General features: G+C 32.4%; 1 protein-coding gene across 2 annotated transcripts in view; it reads left to right on the forward strand.

Annotated features, from left to right (window-relative positions):
* The first annotated feature begins 2,976 nt into the window (after positions 1-2,976).
* The window catches only part of LOC123718405, a 55,667-nt gene continuing 42,749 nt past the window's right edge, over positions 2,977-15,894 (forward strand). For both annotated transcript variants that reach the window (XM_045674836.1, XM_045674837.1), the window contains exon 1: positions 2,977-3,405. In XM_045674836.1, coding sequence (XP_045530792.1) covers positions 3,253-3,405 — 153 coding nt within the window. In that variant the 5' untranslated portion in view covers positions 2,977-3,252. The remainder of the gene's footprint in view (positions 3,406-15,894) is intronic.

A 15,894-nucleotide genomic window follows, 5' to 3' on the forward strand; every position in this document is an offset into this window, starting at 1 on the left:
GTTGTTCGTTTTATTCAAAGCTAAAACCACGCAGTAGTTTTGGGACATATAGATATCTGTTTAATGATCAAATAGGCAAGGGGATCAGCCTCCCGTGGCACGCGCCGTCGTGTTGGGTCTGAGTCAAGCCGGTTTTCTCACGATGTTTTCCTTCGCGCGAGTGTTCGAAGCGCACGTAGAAAGTCCATTGGTGCAAATTTATTATAAATAAATAAAATTATAATAATTTTCAATAATTATGTACCTTTATTAATGTAAAAACAAACTACTTTTTGCTTGATATATTTTTAGTATTTTCTAGTTCATAGTACCTACAGAGTGGTAAATATATTTAACGGGATTATTATGTTGTTTACGTAGTTAGTAATAAATTAATTAATGAGCTGTAATTTGTTGATTACCTCTCATATTTCTCTATGACGGTGTTTATTTCGTTGAAACCGTTTCTTATATTATATTCAGAATAATCATAATATTAAACGGAAAGAATAAAAAAAATACGTTTTTAAATACATACTTTTAGTTACACACTACAGAACCGATATTTAGGACCGAACCCTTATAAACAGTTTTTATGTAACCTTTTTATCAGTACCTAAATTACCGGTATTCAATCTCTGGTTTTAAAACAAAATCATTTAATTTTATTATTTTTAAAAACACTTTATGATAACGCCATCTACTAACTATTATTGGAACTACTACAAACTTTCTTGGTGTTGTCATTCCGTTCTCATGACGTTTTTAGAATATTTAAGAATGAAAGAAGTATAAGAAAAATGGCTTTTATTTATAATAGTTAGTAATTAAGTAATAAACAATGTTGGTCTAGTTGATTAAGTGAACCTTAAGGACGCTGCACCGCGCCAATGGAATTGCCTATATTCTTTCAATATGTGCACAATCAAATCTTTTTCCTACAGTGAAGGCAACCATTATGCGTAAAACAAAATGTTTAACCCATAAAATCGATAACATTTGTCAGACATAAAATTTACTGAGGAAAGAAATGCAATCAGAGAATTTATATAGGACATAAAAACGTAATTTTACCTTGTAACGTAGATATTATATTTAGATAGATATTATATTTACTAATAATTAACATTGTACTATATTATTAAAGTTTGATAATCCTATGACATTTGCAGCTCCGTTTTAATGCATATATAATGGAGTTCCTAGACACGATATCTACTTTGAAGAAACAAATTCATGAAGTATCTGTTAGACTCCGACAAGCGAGTTTTGGGACACGATTTATTTCAAATTTTTCATATGGCCACACTGCTGACTGTCAAACTAAATGTCACTATAACCTTTTGTTGTTGATGTGGTGTGATTATTGTAAGCTTTTCTGCCAAAACAATGTCGAAACCCATTAAAAGCGGAACTTGCTGTATACAATGATTAGCAAGTATGAACAGAGAAAGAATGATATAAATTAGCGTTTCGAGGAAAAATACGGATCTTTTGATTAAATTATTTCAGCTGTAAGTGGGGAAAGCCTAAAAATTTTGATACTCGTCCTAGAGTTACAAAAATAAAAAAATTAATGTATGGTTTTAAACGTTAAATCGAAGACTTAGGCAAATAACTTAAAGATGTTGAGAAAAAAGATCTATTACCTCTGAAACCAGGTATCATATAAACTATAATTTGGTATCTAAGACACTTATTATTATTATTTCAGAAGTTGGTGTCAGCACAACGAGGAGGATAAAAAAGGAAGGTTACGTTTAAAAACCAAAATCACACCAGGAAAGAAACGTTGATATGGTTTTGACATATCGGCAATTCGTAATAAAATAAAAGAATTTACTGCGTTAGGTAACATTAAATAAGTCCCAACAGTAAAAACTTTGTTAGCAGAACTGTGAGAATCTATTAGATTAACTAGATCTCGAGAAACCTTGTGGCAAATAATGTGAAAAAAAATGGCAAAAGATACATCATAGTCCATGCTGTCTTTGAAGGGTTTTGTGCCCAATGCATTAAATCTTAAATTGCTGATTACCATGATGATATGAACTGCAATAACTTCAAGGAAAAACAAATTATTATAAACAACTTAACTGAACCTAGTGTTATTTTAATGGATAATGTGAGTTAAAATCTAACACAAATTACCAAACCGCCTACGATGATCAGTTTAAAGAAGTTTAATGTTGAAATAACATACAAAGTAAAAGATAGAATAACAGGGGAAATGGATCCATGTCCGTGAAAGTGACAGCGATAAATCATTTGAAGGCATCGAATTTCTGGAATCAGATTTTGATTATGGTTCCGAATGAATAAATATTTTAAGTTTAACTTGTGCAGCTTTATTATTCCTGTTTTCGGTATAGTGGAAATGTTGGTGTTAATTTTGATGTAGTTAATGTTTTCGTTTTGCTTAGACTAAATTCTTTAGAGACTCCAACCAAAGTATTAAAGAAATAATCAAGTTTAGCAAAAGTATTAATATTGTTTTTCCAGACTATATGCAGTCGAAGCTTGTGCCACGACTCGCTTATCAGATTTTATTCTAAGATGAACAGCTCTGTGGTTTAATCGGAATGCGGTGACTATAACACTATAACAAGCTTAAAATTGTGTCTATGACAGTTGACATTTAAATATTTAAAAATATAATTAATTAAAGCTGTTTTTAACTCATTCAAAATTAATTAGTTATATTTATTTAAAAAAGGCTTTTTTGTTATTTTTAGTAGGTTTAAATAATACTAATTGTATGGTGTGTGTGAAAAGAATCGCGGAAAAGCTTTGACTTTGTCTATAGCTTGACAACGAATGTCCGATGTAATTTCTTTACTATTTAAATATTTAGAAAAATATAGGGTATTAATTTTAATCAAAATAAATTATTATAAAACATTTAATTTAATTATGAAGAATAAGTGTGTAATTTAATAATTTTTTATATAATAAGTTATAAGAGTTGTACACAGGCGTCAGTTGACTTTTCGTGCTTCCTTCCCGCGCACGTCGCGTTTGTAGAAGTTGGTCATGGTCGTCCGCCAAACGGAAAGCCGCCATGATGGCTTTCTGTAAAGTACGCTCAATATGTAAAGTTTCGTTATTGTTTTTCATTAATTGTGACTGAGTGCGTGCAAAAATTAATCATGGGAACGAACTAGAGCGTACAGAGTGTTGTTTAAGGTCCTTTAGGACCTCCTAGAGGAGCTATAAAGTGTGATAAAAGTGCATTTTAGTGTCGACGATAGCGTGTTTTGTTCTGTCAACAAGATGTCGAAGCTCTCGTTTAGGGCGAGGGCCCTAGATGCGTCGAAACCAATGCCAATATATCTCGCCGAGGAGCTTCCGGATTTACCGGACTACTCGGCGATTAACCGTGCAGTACCTCAAATGCCTTCTGGTATGGAAAAAGAGGAAGAAAGTGTGAGTATTTTACGCATTAAGGCTGTACAGGCATAGTCTACTATGTCCGCCATTATGTTCGGTTTCGTGACTTCACCACTAGAGGCGTATTTAATATAATATTAAATTTTATCCCTAATGATATGCCTAGAGCATGAAAAACTAACGAAATCGTCGTAGAAATTAACTCTTTTCTTCAAATTACTTATGCGCTTCAGGACTGTCACCAAATATAAAGTTTGTTGTTGTTTGTTAGTATTTGGCGCGTTTCTAACATGTGTGAATTTTTTGTTGAGCGGTGCTCACTTGTATCGCTTTGATATTTAATATCTTAACACTTCTTAGGACTGGAGAGATGCAATTTTGAGTGAAGAATACTTGAAATATGAAGAAAATAGTAGATATTTTTTCAAATAAATACGATGCACGGTACATATGTTTTTGTTTACAAACATATATGCCGGTATGCCAAATAATTTGATTACCTATGTAAACTATTACAGTTTTGAATAAACTGGTACAATTTTAGAAATATCCTTTCATCAACAATATCTTGAATATTTTACTTTAACATTTTTTATCAAATTGAATCAATTGTAGGTACCACAGTTTTTTTCTTTGAAATCTTTGATTAGATTATCTTAAATACTTTATTTATACACTCTTATACACATTTTTACTTATTTATCTATTAATTATAGAATTTATTTTCTTATAAAGTTTGGACTTTCAAAAAAAGCCAGTGCGCCTTTGAGTAGGTCATCGTTTCTTGCATTTCATTTTACTAAAAATGCAGAACTCTCATTAAAATAAAGATATAATAGCCTTCTAGATGCAATTATTTCTGCCAACTACTAGTAATATATAATTGTAATAGTATTTTATTTTTCTATTAATACAATGAAACCTTGCCATATCACTCGGTCTGGTGATATAGCATGGTAATTTGTTAATACTGAGGTAAAGCAGCAATGATTAGTTTTACAGTGCTTCCCTGCCCAATATTATTCAATATATAACACCTGTCCCTTAGTGAAAATCCTTATGGGACATCGAACCCAGGGTTCAGATATTTTTCAGCACTGGGCTTGATTCCTTGCAATTCTACAATCATTTAGCTAAAAAATGCATCTTGATACAATTGGTGTCGTTTGGGTTTGAAAATTTTACATCGGCATCGACTGACGACTACCTCATGTCCTAAGTTTTTACAGGATTTCTATACATATGATACTCAAATTAAATTATTTGTTTTAAATATGAGGGTAAAATTACACACTATAAATAAATGATAAGATTCATTAAATTGAAATCCTGGTTTGAAATGACTGTTTATGTTTGAGATAAACAGCATTCTGATCTGAGACTGATTGAAAAAAATGTCCATAGTTTAGTCTCTATTCTATTGAATGACTGACTGAAACAACTCAACCAATACTACTTATTACAGTCAAATCAAATCAGTCGCTATAAGTTTTGGTTTTTCCTGATTCAAAGACAATATTATAACACCCACTTGAATGGCACATAGACTCACACAAAGATATTTTAACAAAATAGCTACTTCAAATTAAGAATTTATAGATTTATTTTTTCCTGATGCTAATCTCATTGTAGGATGTAGCAACCAGTGTATGTATGTGTGGACTCAGTTTCCGCACTTACTCTCAATAGGTCCATTGTGTGTATGTGCGTAGCAACCAGTGTTTACTTGTTTGATTCCTAGATATACCAACTGTAAATATAGTATTGTAGACACACTATATTAACTTATCGCCAAGAAGATTAGAAAAGCTTGTATAGTTTATGGATAACAATTATTTGGTTGACACGTGGGGCTTCTAGACTGTCACTGTGGAAATAGTCTAGTTTTTTAAATATTTATTTGTATTAAAGAAAAGAGAAGTGTTGACTTAATAGTTGTCTGACTATAAACCCCGAGGTCAGAAATTCAAGTTATGTAGCAGATGCCAGTTATATACCACTGGGGCTTTCTTTGTTTTTACTGTTAAAATTATGTAACTGTTAAAATGTTGTAGACACAAATCCAATCAATATTTCTAAGCTATTCATGAGTCAGGTGCATTAGCAACCTGAGGCCAGGGCTACACATGGTTGCAGTACTAATGGATTTCAAATTAATTTAAAAATGCATGAATATTGAACTTGGTGTCTCATATTGGAATTCCTAACTATTGCTAATGCTGTTTAAATTAATTTATTAAATTAGTGGTTATTAAGTATTAATTTCAATTCTAATGAGTATATAATTAATAAATAATCATAATTTTTAGTTATTATTACTAAATTACTAATTTAATCATTCACTTCACTTTAAATAGTATTCCTGCTATTACTAATCATAATATATTTTTTGTAACTCAATTATTTAAGTGAATTCAATAGCAGATTATAAAGCTAATGCCAGGTTCAATTAATTTTAAGAAATTCTCAATATGGGATAATGTCCCTTAAAATAAACTGTGGTGATACAACCCTTGTCTCGCCTTTTTATATCTGTTTCTTTATGATTTTTACTTAGTGGCATGTGAGTGATTAAGCCTACTATGCCTGTTCCTGAACAAGGTTCTTTAGTGAATTTGTATTATATTAAGGGGTGTTTAGTAATAAAACATACATACATAACTTTACAATTAACCAATAAATAAATGCATTTATCCTGTTAAATATAAATTAAGTTTAAATCGACGGTAGTAATAATAATTGTGGTAATATAGTTATTTAAATATATGTACTATAATTACTGGATATATAGCCGTTGAATGATAAAAGAATTTAAAATCAATCTAGTATTTTTTGAGTTTATTTTAATGAATATCTAAGCAATTCTAAAATTATTTTTCTCACCTAAGTCATTGTTCGTTCTGCATTGGTTTTAATTTTGATATTATTAGACTAAATTTTGTAAAGACATACTTATGCTTATTCTATTTTAAAAATCTGTAGATTGAGCGAAGTATATTATATTAAACCTGAGAGTTCTATGGTAATTTCACTTACTTACTTAATTTATTCAAAGTAATTGAAATCAATAAACTTAAATTAGTGAATGTTAGTCTACACTATCATAAATTTCTTTTAGACAGCATATTTATCATAATTTTTGGTACATGGGTTCTCACAACTTGCTCTTGGTCCTGTGGTAGATGTAGCAACACCATTTCAATACCTGGGTTCTGTTTCTGGTTACAATAACTGTTTCAGTTTTATCTGCACAGTGACATGTGGCTCTTAATAAACACAGGTTTTTTTTTAATATTAAGGTGTATGAAGCCACGGGCCACAGCTGGTAAAATGCCTTATATTTAATAAAATTACAACTACATATCATTTAAAATTGTCGGAAGTGATATTGAGGGTGAATTGTAAGGGGTGAATTTTTTGTTTAATTTTATACTTTATGTGTATGTCAATAAGTTGTATTTTAGTCTAGTCTAGGCGAATGGCAAACTTTTATACACCCTTGGCACGAATTATTTCTACAATTGAAACTATACTAACGATAATCATTTCCACAACTGAGCGTTTTCTAAGGCTTTTTGCTGCGTACCAGTGTGGAACCAGCTGCCAACTGAAGTATTTCCAAACCAATTCTACTTAGGGTCCTTCCTTAAAAGAGCGTGCGTACCAATTCTTAAAAGGCCGGCAACGCACTTTGACATTTAGTGTCCATGGGAGGCGACATCACTTAACTTCAAGTGAGCCTCCTGCCCGTTTGCCCCTGTTCTTTAAAAAAAGAACACATTAAAAAAATACTAAATAAAGTAATCTGTGAATAGACTTATAACTATATAGAATAGAGTTATAATCAACGAACTTTAAAAAAAATCCAACTTGGCGCGGCTGTTATAATATAATAATGAGTTCTAAGTTATAAGTGATCTAACCGATACGGTTTACTTCCTGATACGGTAAGACATCACGAGGAAACTTTTTTCTTTCTAGGGTCGCCTATAATAATGAACTAGGTGTTAATATATAAATGTCCTAGAATCATTGCTTGTACATAACGTGGCGTGTTTTTTTTAATAATGAGTTTATTAGCGAAGAAAGCGATACATTCATCTGAATGATCAATCAATCTTGATTAATTATAATAATACCGTCTAGATCAGCCGTATAAAAATAGGCTGATCTAAGTTATTGTTGTCAAAGTGAATTAAAATTAAATTAAGGTAAAATATATCAAGTTTATATATCAAAAAATATAAACAGTCACAAACTTTGAATAAGATTAAAGGTTAAGTTATTAAAATTAATATTTAAGTGTAATAATTAAATTAAAATAAAAAATAAAACTATTAATAATTAAAATCGGATGCATCCCTAGTCTTAATACTCTCCCAGGCCATAAAGGTAGCTTGGCTTTACAAATTTACATATTAGTTAGTACATATTATAAAAAAATATCAATGGCGGTACAACCTTTTTAGGTCTGGGCCTCAGATATCTGTATCAGTTTCATAGCTCAAGCTAATAGGCAAGTAGGTGATAAGCCTTCTGTGTCTGACTCACGCGACGTCGACTTTTTGGGTCTAAAGTAAACCGGTTTCCTCAAGAGGTTTTCCTTTACCGTTCGAGCGAATGTTAAATGCGCACGTAGAAAGTCCATTGGTGTGCACCGAGGATCGAACCTACGACCTCAGGGATGAGAGTCGCACGCTGAAGCCACTAGGCCAACACTGCTCAGTACATATCATATCATTCATTAAAATTCATTTAAGATATTTTTTTTTGATCTTACGTCACGTAATTAACTTATATATGTATATTAATTATGATTCATTAACCCTAAGATTAGCCTTTACCTTAGTTTTAATTTTTTTTCGACTAATGTTACATGTTGTTTGTTAAGTAACGCACTTCTTGTACTTTGCCCTCAGTAGGTATTTCTTTTTTGTATTTTTCCATACCAGGGTTGCGGGGAAGAATCGCTTGTTAGCGATACAGTTTCCTGTAATAATAAGGTTCCGGTTTTATATGTTTAATGTAATGAAGTGTAAATAAATACATAAATAAAACGTTGTAAAACACTGCGTGTAACATATTTCTGTAACATTCAAATTGCATATAAAATAAATACATATGTGCATATATGCATAGCATTAGCTAACGTAAATATTAGCGTCATCTGTTATTATTGTAAAAACCTATTAAATTTATTGGTTTCTATGCCTTTTTTTGTTTGATATCCGAGGTGGAAATGCATTTATGTGGAAATCTGGGTAGATTTCCAGAAACTTTTCAGAGTCTGAGTGAGCAAATACCCTCTAAGGTTACCTTATCCTCAAAAACCAGTTAAGCCTAACATAATATAAATAAAACAAACAAAGAATGAAAATACTCTACATAATAAAATGGATATTTAGTTAAAGAGAAAGTGCACTAGGAATCCCTTTGTCGTGGGCAGCAAGGCTCTTCCTTTCGACATGTTAACGGTACTCGTCAATAATTTCTACATAACACTTAGATTTTTTATTTAAACTTTTGTTGTACAATATAAATATTTTCAGTTTTAGCATGAATAGGTTGAGACCAAGACTTTGTTTTGATAACTGTTTTTATACTATAAGCATTATATTTGCGGAAAGGGAACCTCGTGAGATTAATATTGACCCTCATTATAGTTCGTAGGCAAGCGTTATAATTTTTGTGTATAAATGAAAATGACAATTATATTAGTTCGTATTACCTCCTGGTCTTCATTCCGCCCCGACTGATTCCAACTGAGTATGTTAAACTGAAAATTCATCGGGGTTCCAAAAATATTACGCAATGTGTTTCAACCGACCCGTTAACCACTAATATTCATAGTTATCTTTATAAGGGAAATGACGTAAGCAGACGGCAGGTGAATAATTATGTTATTGTGTGTTATCTACTGAATACCGGTGACTGTCTGAGAATAATACAAATTTTAAGTATATAACTTAGTATAATATTTATTTACACTTCATTGGTGTAATAAAAGTACAGTACCTTTAGAATAATTAAATAAAAAGGAGGGAAACTGGCGGTCTTATCGATTTCGAGCGATCTCGCCCATGCAAGGACTGTGAGGCAATTTTTTTTAGATGAGGTTAAAGAAACAAGTGCAAAACTACACAGACTTACAATTACTTATACAAAACTAATGGAACAAAGTATTACGCTTTATTAAGCGCCAATCGGATACCTAACACGCATTTTTAAGCGCAGTATATATTTTTTAATAGGTAATTGTAAAAAGTACTTGTCATGTATTTTAGAATGTATATATTGTAACTTATACTGTGGAAAATGTAGTATATATGATGTGATCTACTGCGTGCTGTTGTGCTGAACGATCACGATTCACGATGAGATTAGTCGAATAATATAAAATAATGATATGTTTATTCATTACAACAATGCATGTAAGATTTGGGAAAATACCTGTTTAAATACCAACCTTTAATTTTTTTGTTCAATTATAATTTTCATATATTTTTTTTAAACTGTTTACAACATCTTGGAAGTTTTTTTTAACAAAAGTATTACGCGTCGCGAATGTGCGAATGATTGAATGAAATGTGTAACTACGTTAGGTCTATGTACTATGTTAGGTTCCGTGAGCATCTCCAATTCTGCGTCAGGTGTGATCAGAAGCCAGTCCTGTCATATGACAGTAATAAGTAAATTATGTATTTGCCTATCTTAAGACTGTATCGGTGTTTGATTACGTTGGAGGCTGGTTTTATTAGAAACATCATTATACGTGGACTTTGTTTACGTGTAGACTTGTACGTCGACATCTTGTCTAAAGAAGTGTTTTGACGGGTTATTGAGATTATAATTGATCCTATGACAGTAAAATGGTCGTAAAACTTTGCTCTTATTATATATAGAGATAAAAAACATTCGTGATTGTAACTTGAAATCGCCTACATTTTGGTTATATATACCTAATATAATGTTATAATAACGCAGCCTTCTTATGATTATCATAAAGTCAAGGTTACTTTGAATTCGAAAACTGTTTAACATTATTTGCCATTCATTTACGCAGTATTGCACATTATTTGTCATTCATTTACGCAGTATTATACATTTAAATAAAACATGAGCAGTAGGGCTTAAAAATGGATGTAATGTCAAGGCTAATAAAGGAAAGCATTCCCATAGGTGGTTTTGTGTAGAAAAGATGATTGAGAAGCGCCATACTAGTAGGATATACGAGGCAACCGTGCTAAGAATGGTGCAGTCCAGTTGGGTAGGCTTTTTGTCGTATCTGGACCAAATCCTAGAGATACCAGATACTAAGGTAAACGTCATGAAAGTAGATGTAGCCCCCTTCGGCATGAATAATAATTAAAATAAGATATCTTTAACGGATATAAACGTGAATTTATTATTTACATAATGAGATGTTCCGAGTGTTTTTCGTTAGCCACATCACGCTGACAGATAACAATTTGTTATTATGATTCATTATACAAATGTGTGTGTGTATAGTGTTAGCCAAGTTGATCACCTACTTGCCTATTTACGCTTATCACGGAACAGATATAGAAAATTAAAATCTGAGGCTGAGACCTAAAAGGTTGTATCCCTATTGGTTAACGCAAATCTGTTACAAATGCTAGCTTTTAAGGGTACAAAATACTTGTGTAAGGATTCTCAGCTCTTCAATAACAACACTCTTTTATTTATTATTTAACACTTTTATCATCATCATCAGCCATTCTCAAAATAGCTTGCGATTATCTTAATAAACATATTAAGTTAATATGTACTATCAATAGAGATACCGGCAAAGTTCTTGAGCATTAAACAAGGGAGTGGGGGAAAGTTTGCGCATCGTACACAGCGCGGGACACAAACATTAACTGATTTACCAATCACGCGATCGACACGTCACTCCCGCCGCTGCGCACCAGCGCCCGCCGCCTCACCTCCCACCCCCTCCCAGTGATACCTAAAAATCGCTTCTGCGCAGGCAAGGACATTTGTTCAAAATGTTCGCCTTTATTCAATATTTATAACATATTTTACTTATATAAAATTTGATGTTGCTTTTGCGAATTCGCTCTGCGAATAATTAAAAATTTCGATTGTGTAAGAGACAGTATTAAGCACTCGCAACGTTTTTGTAAAGTTTGTTTGTTTGCAACCTTTGTTTCACGAATAAACATTTATTGCAGTGACTCCCGCATTCCCCGCAAAGCCTCGTTTTTTATTTTAAGATTTTGTTGCTCTATTATTTATTGTTTTTTCTGTGTATGCGATATAGGATTTTCTTAGAATTTTTCACATTACCGAAGTTTGGATTTCTGACTTTTTGGAATATATTCTACATTCATTAGGGATACTGTAGGATTCCAATAGTGAAAGAATTGATCAAATCAGCCCACAATTTTGTAACAGTCTTTTCTCTTTATAGTATTAAAAGTACATAAATTAGAGGCTCAACAACCTATTTAGATCTGGGCCTCAGATTTCTGTATCTGTTTCACGATCATTAGTTAATCTAACAGGCAAGTGGGTGATCAGCCTTCTGTGCTTGACGCACACCGTCGAATTTTTGGGTCTAAGGCAAGTGGGCTTCCTCACGATGTTTTCCTTCACCGTTCGAGCGAATGTTAAATGCGCTAATAGAAAAAAGTACATTGTTGCACAGGCGGGGATCGAACCTACGACTTCGGGGATGAGCGTATGATTTACATATGTTTAAATTTTTGCTTCTTCTCCTTTATGTGAAGCGTCTAGCTCTAAGTTAGTTTTCGATATGCGTCTTAAAAAATAATTTTATTTTAATATCGCTTATTTTTTTTAATACAAATAATTTTATTAAAATACAGAACTTCACGAATACATTATATTTGATCTATAGACGGAAAGTTACATAGGAGTATAGCCTTCAAATCACCACGAAAGCCTTATTTTGAAGTGGGTTTAACTAGCTACACTAGACACGATATAGTAAGACGACACTCAAGGCGAGATTTATTAAAGACACACTTTTATGGCTGCACTGTGATATTTTTAATGCGAAAGAAAAAAGCAAAGTCAAATTTAGAATCTGCATTACTACTAGGTATAAGTTTTTGCAAATTGTGGAACCAGTCTTGGCCATAAGTTCGATGTTAGTTTTTAGTATAGAATTGCGAATTTTACCCAAACTATCTATATTTTGAATATGCTTATATATTAGATGAAAATGGTTTAATTAAACACATACTTCGTGCTAGTGTTTCCGATAATGACTTTGTCAAGGTTACGCTTTTTTAAGCTTTAAAAATATTATTTTGATGCTTGCGTTATTTATCTATTATTATTCAAGCTTTATTAATTATATATATGGCGATATGTCTCAAAGCCTTGCATTAAAAAGTGTGGCGTAGTAGAGTTTCGTGGGGGCCACCCTTTAGGATAAAAGCCTCCTCCATATTTATCCATTTCTCATTTTTGTTTATCTGATTACTCAATGCATTGTTCAGATCTATTTGTCTTGTTGCGGATGCTAAGGAAATTACGTTGAAAGTGCATAATTTTAATTGTGACGTGGACGCGGCTTTATTTTTATTATTGTCCTGTTCTTCGTTTTTCATATGTAATGGAGGGTAATTATAAATCCATATATGAAGTCTATATTTTTCTGACAAAGAACAGAATATCAATAGCAAGTAATCATATTTTTTTGGGTTGAATATTAAAATATAGAAATGTAAGTAGGGACTTTGAAGTGGCGTGTATTCGCCGAGTGAGTTGAGGGACAACTGACGCCGACGCGGGGTGCGGCTCTGTTTGATAATCAAATGACGTCATAGGTAATAGACGTTTCGTAAATACGTAAATAATTTTCAAGGTAGTGTATTGATTGATTTTATTTGATAGTCCACTCGTATATACTCGTATAAGGTTGTCGTATAAGAGTTAAATTCAAATTTAAATATCATTTTTACGGTCCTTCCATTTTTCACATATTGTTCGTCGCTACTTTAATATCGAAACATCTATAAATTTAGATAAATGAAAATAGGTAAAGGTCGTGAAAGATCTGGAAAAAAAATTAGTAAGTTGTGGAGCGTCTTAAGATATATTTCGTATTATTATATACAAAATATCCCATCTCTAGCGGCGAACAGAATTTGTACCTACTTCACTTGATTATGCGTGTTATCAAATAGTTATTTGTCAATGATTTGTTGAAAAATGAACGAATAAATATGACATGATTAGAGATATGAATTTGGACTTTATTCTTGACAAAATACCAAACTTATAGGTAAATTTGTCAAATCACGGCTCCACCTTAAAACAGCTCCCAAATATTTTTTCTATCGTTCTTTACACCTTGTATGTAGTATCCCAAGTAATATGAAGTAGTCGCTTGGCTTTGGACCCCTTGAAAATTTGATAATATTACGTGTATGATGTACATGATATTGTATCAGTTTCCAGTGGGTCGTAGTGAATTACGTTAAGTTAGGTTTTTTTTATTGTTTGTATTCTAAGTGGCGTTTGTGATTAGGTTAAAGCCAAAAAATTCTGGGACACAAACGTCAAACAATTTACCAATCACGCGATCGACACGTCACCCTCCCGCCGCCGCGCACCACCGCCCGCCGGCCCCTCCCAGTACCTAAAAATCGCTTCTGCGCAGGCAAGGGCATTTGTTCACGATTTTTGCTGGTATCTGTACCATTGCTGAGTGCTAAAAATAAGTAGAAAAAAAAATGGAGCTGTGATTCGACAAATTTACTAACCCATTATAATATACCCATTGATATGACATTTTCTTTATAAAGGTTAATTACTTTTTTATCGCGATAAAAACGAATAATTCTATATATCTTATTTTTTGGATAAGACAACAAATAAATGGAACTTTTTATTGTTTTATATGTCAACTTGATTCGACAGTCGCTAACACCTTTGGGTGAAAATCACTTATAACATGCAGTTATGTAAGCGTTTATATCTGTGAATATAAATTTTACTTTTAGACATATATTAGTGATTTATAATAACCCGATGAAAAATATTGTTATCAGTTGTATGAGCGGTTTATAAATAGATTTAAGCGAAGATCAGCTGTTCGACCTCGAGTCGTTGCGAGTATAAAATCCTCCCACTTCGACTGAGAGTCGTGTTTAATATGAACATTATTAACAATATATTTCGTTATTAAAATTATAGGGTTTATATAGAAACTACGAGAGGAGTAATCAATTATTTTATTTATTAATTTCTTCTTTCGCTTCCTGATATCGCTTAATATCTTCTATATATCTTTTACAACGGTGCTCTTGTCATCCACTTGGAAGGACCAATTATAAGCCCCGCCCGATGCGTTGATACCAGATGCATCTGTCAGTGCATCATTTAAGACGTCTATAACATTTGTTAGCCGTTAAAATGTAGGAACAAGGCGACCGTGGGTGTTGATCGGGACCTGGACCAAATCCAGGAGGCACTAGAGAAGGAACAGGTTAAAAATTCCCATAACCGATGAGCATGCATGGTGCATGTCATGAGAGTAGATGAAGCGAGAGAGATATGTCAGGACCGCAGTAGGAGACCTTTGCTATCTGCCTAATCCTTGGCGTAAAAAGCGTTAAGATCTAAATAAATAACGTCACCGTGACCACGTACGCGAAATACGTAAGAACGCACGTAAAGCACGCGAAACGTTGTAGTTATTTATAATTTAAAATTATGTAAATAATTACGGTCCTTCCATTGTTCACATATTGTTCATCGCTACTTTAATATCGAAACAACTATAAATTTAGGTACTGAAAATAGGTAAAGATCCTGAAAGATCTGGAAAAAAGTAAAGCACGCGAAACGTCGGAATAATTTTTAAATTTAGAATTATGTAAATAATTATAAGTTTATAATAATAATACATAGCTTCAATCCGTTTAAAAAGTGTTTTCTTAATGTGTAAAAGGTACGTCAACAAAAGACAATACTAAATAATATTTGTTTTTCATCTTGCTTTTTGTATTCTTATTTTTAGGACGCCTATTTCTATTGCTTTCTGCTATATTAATAATATATCCACTATAAACATCCAAATATCCCAGTCACAATCAGACCGAACGCGTTGGCGTATATAACCGACATATATATAGCTACTGCTCGTGCCTGTGTCTGACACTACTGAATCGAAAACTAAAATATATAACTTGTTCTTAAATAATCTTGTTACCTCTTTAAGTTGTACATATTGTCGAGTTCATTGTGTGGTTGGTGGAGACTTACCAATTGTAGACATATTTATGAATTATTAAAACCAATTTAGTTCTAATATTAAAAATAGTTACACAGATTGCTATATGTGAGATTGGTTTGCTGAACAGATGATCGCCTTGACCTCTACGCTGCGTGAATGTAAGGGAATAAGTTATCTATGTATCTGTACATTAGTATACCAGGACACATGTTTATACAAGATTTAAAATATTGCTTTTGCTATTTGAATTAAAATAAATTAGTCGTGTTTAGTTAAGTTAAAAACAC

Source organism: Pieris brassicae, chromosome Z, assembly GCF_905147105.1.
Source record: "Pieris brassicae chromosome Z, ilPieBrab1.1, whole genome shotgun sequence".
Lineage (NCBI taxonomy): Eukaryota > Metazoa > Arthropoda > Insecta > Lepidoptera > Pieridae > Pieris > Pieris brassicae.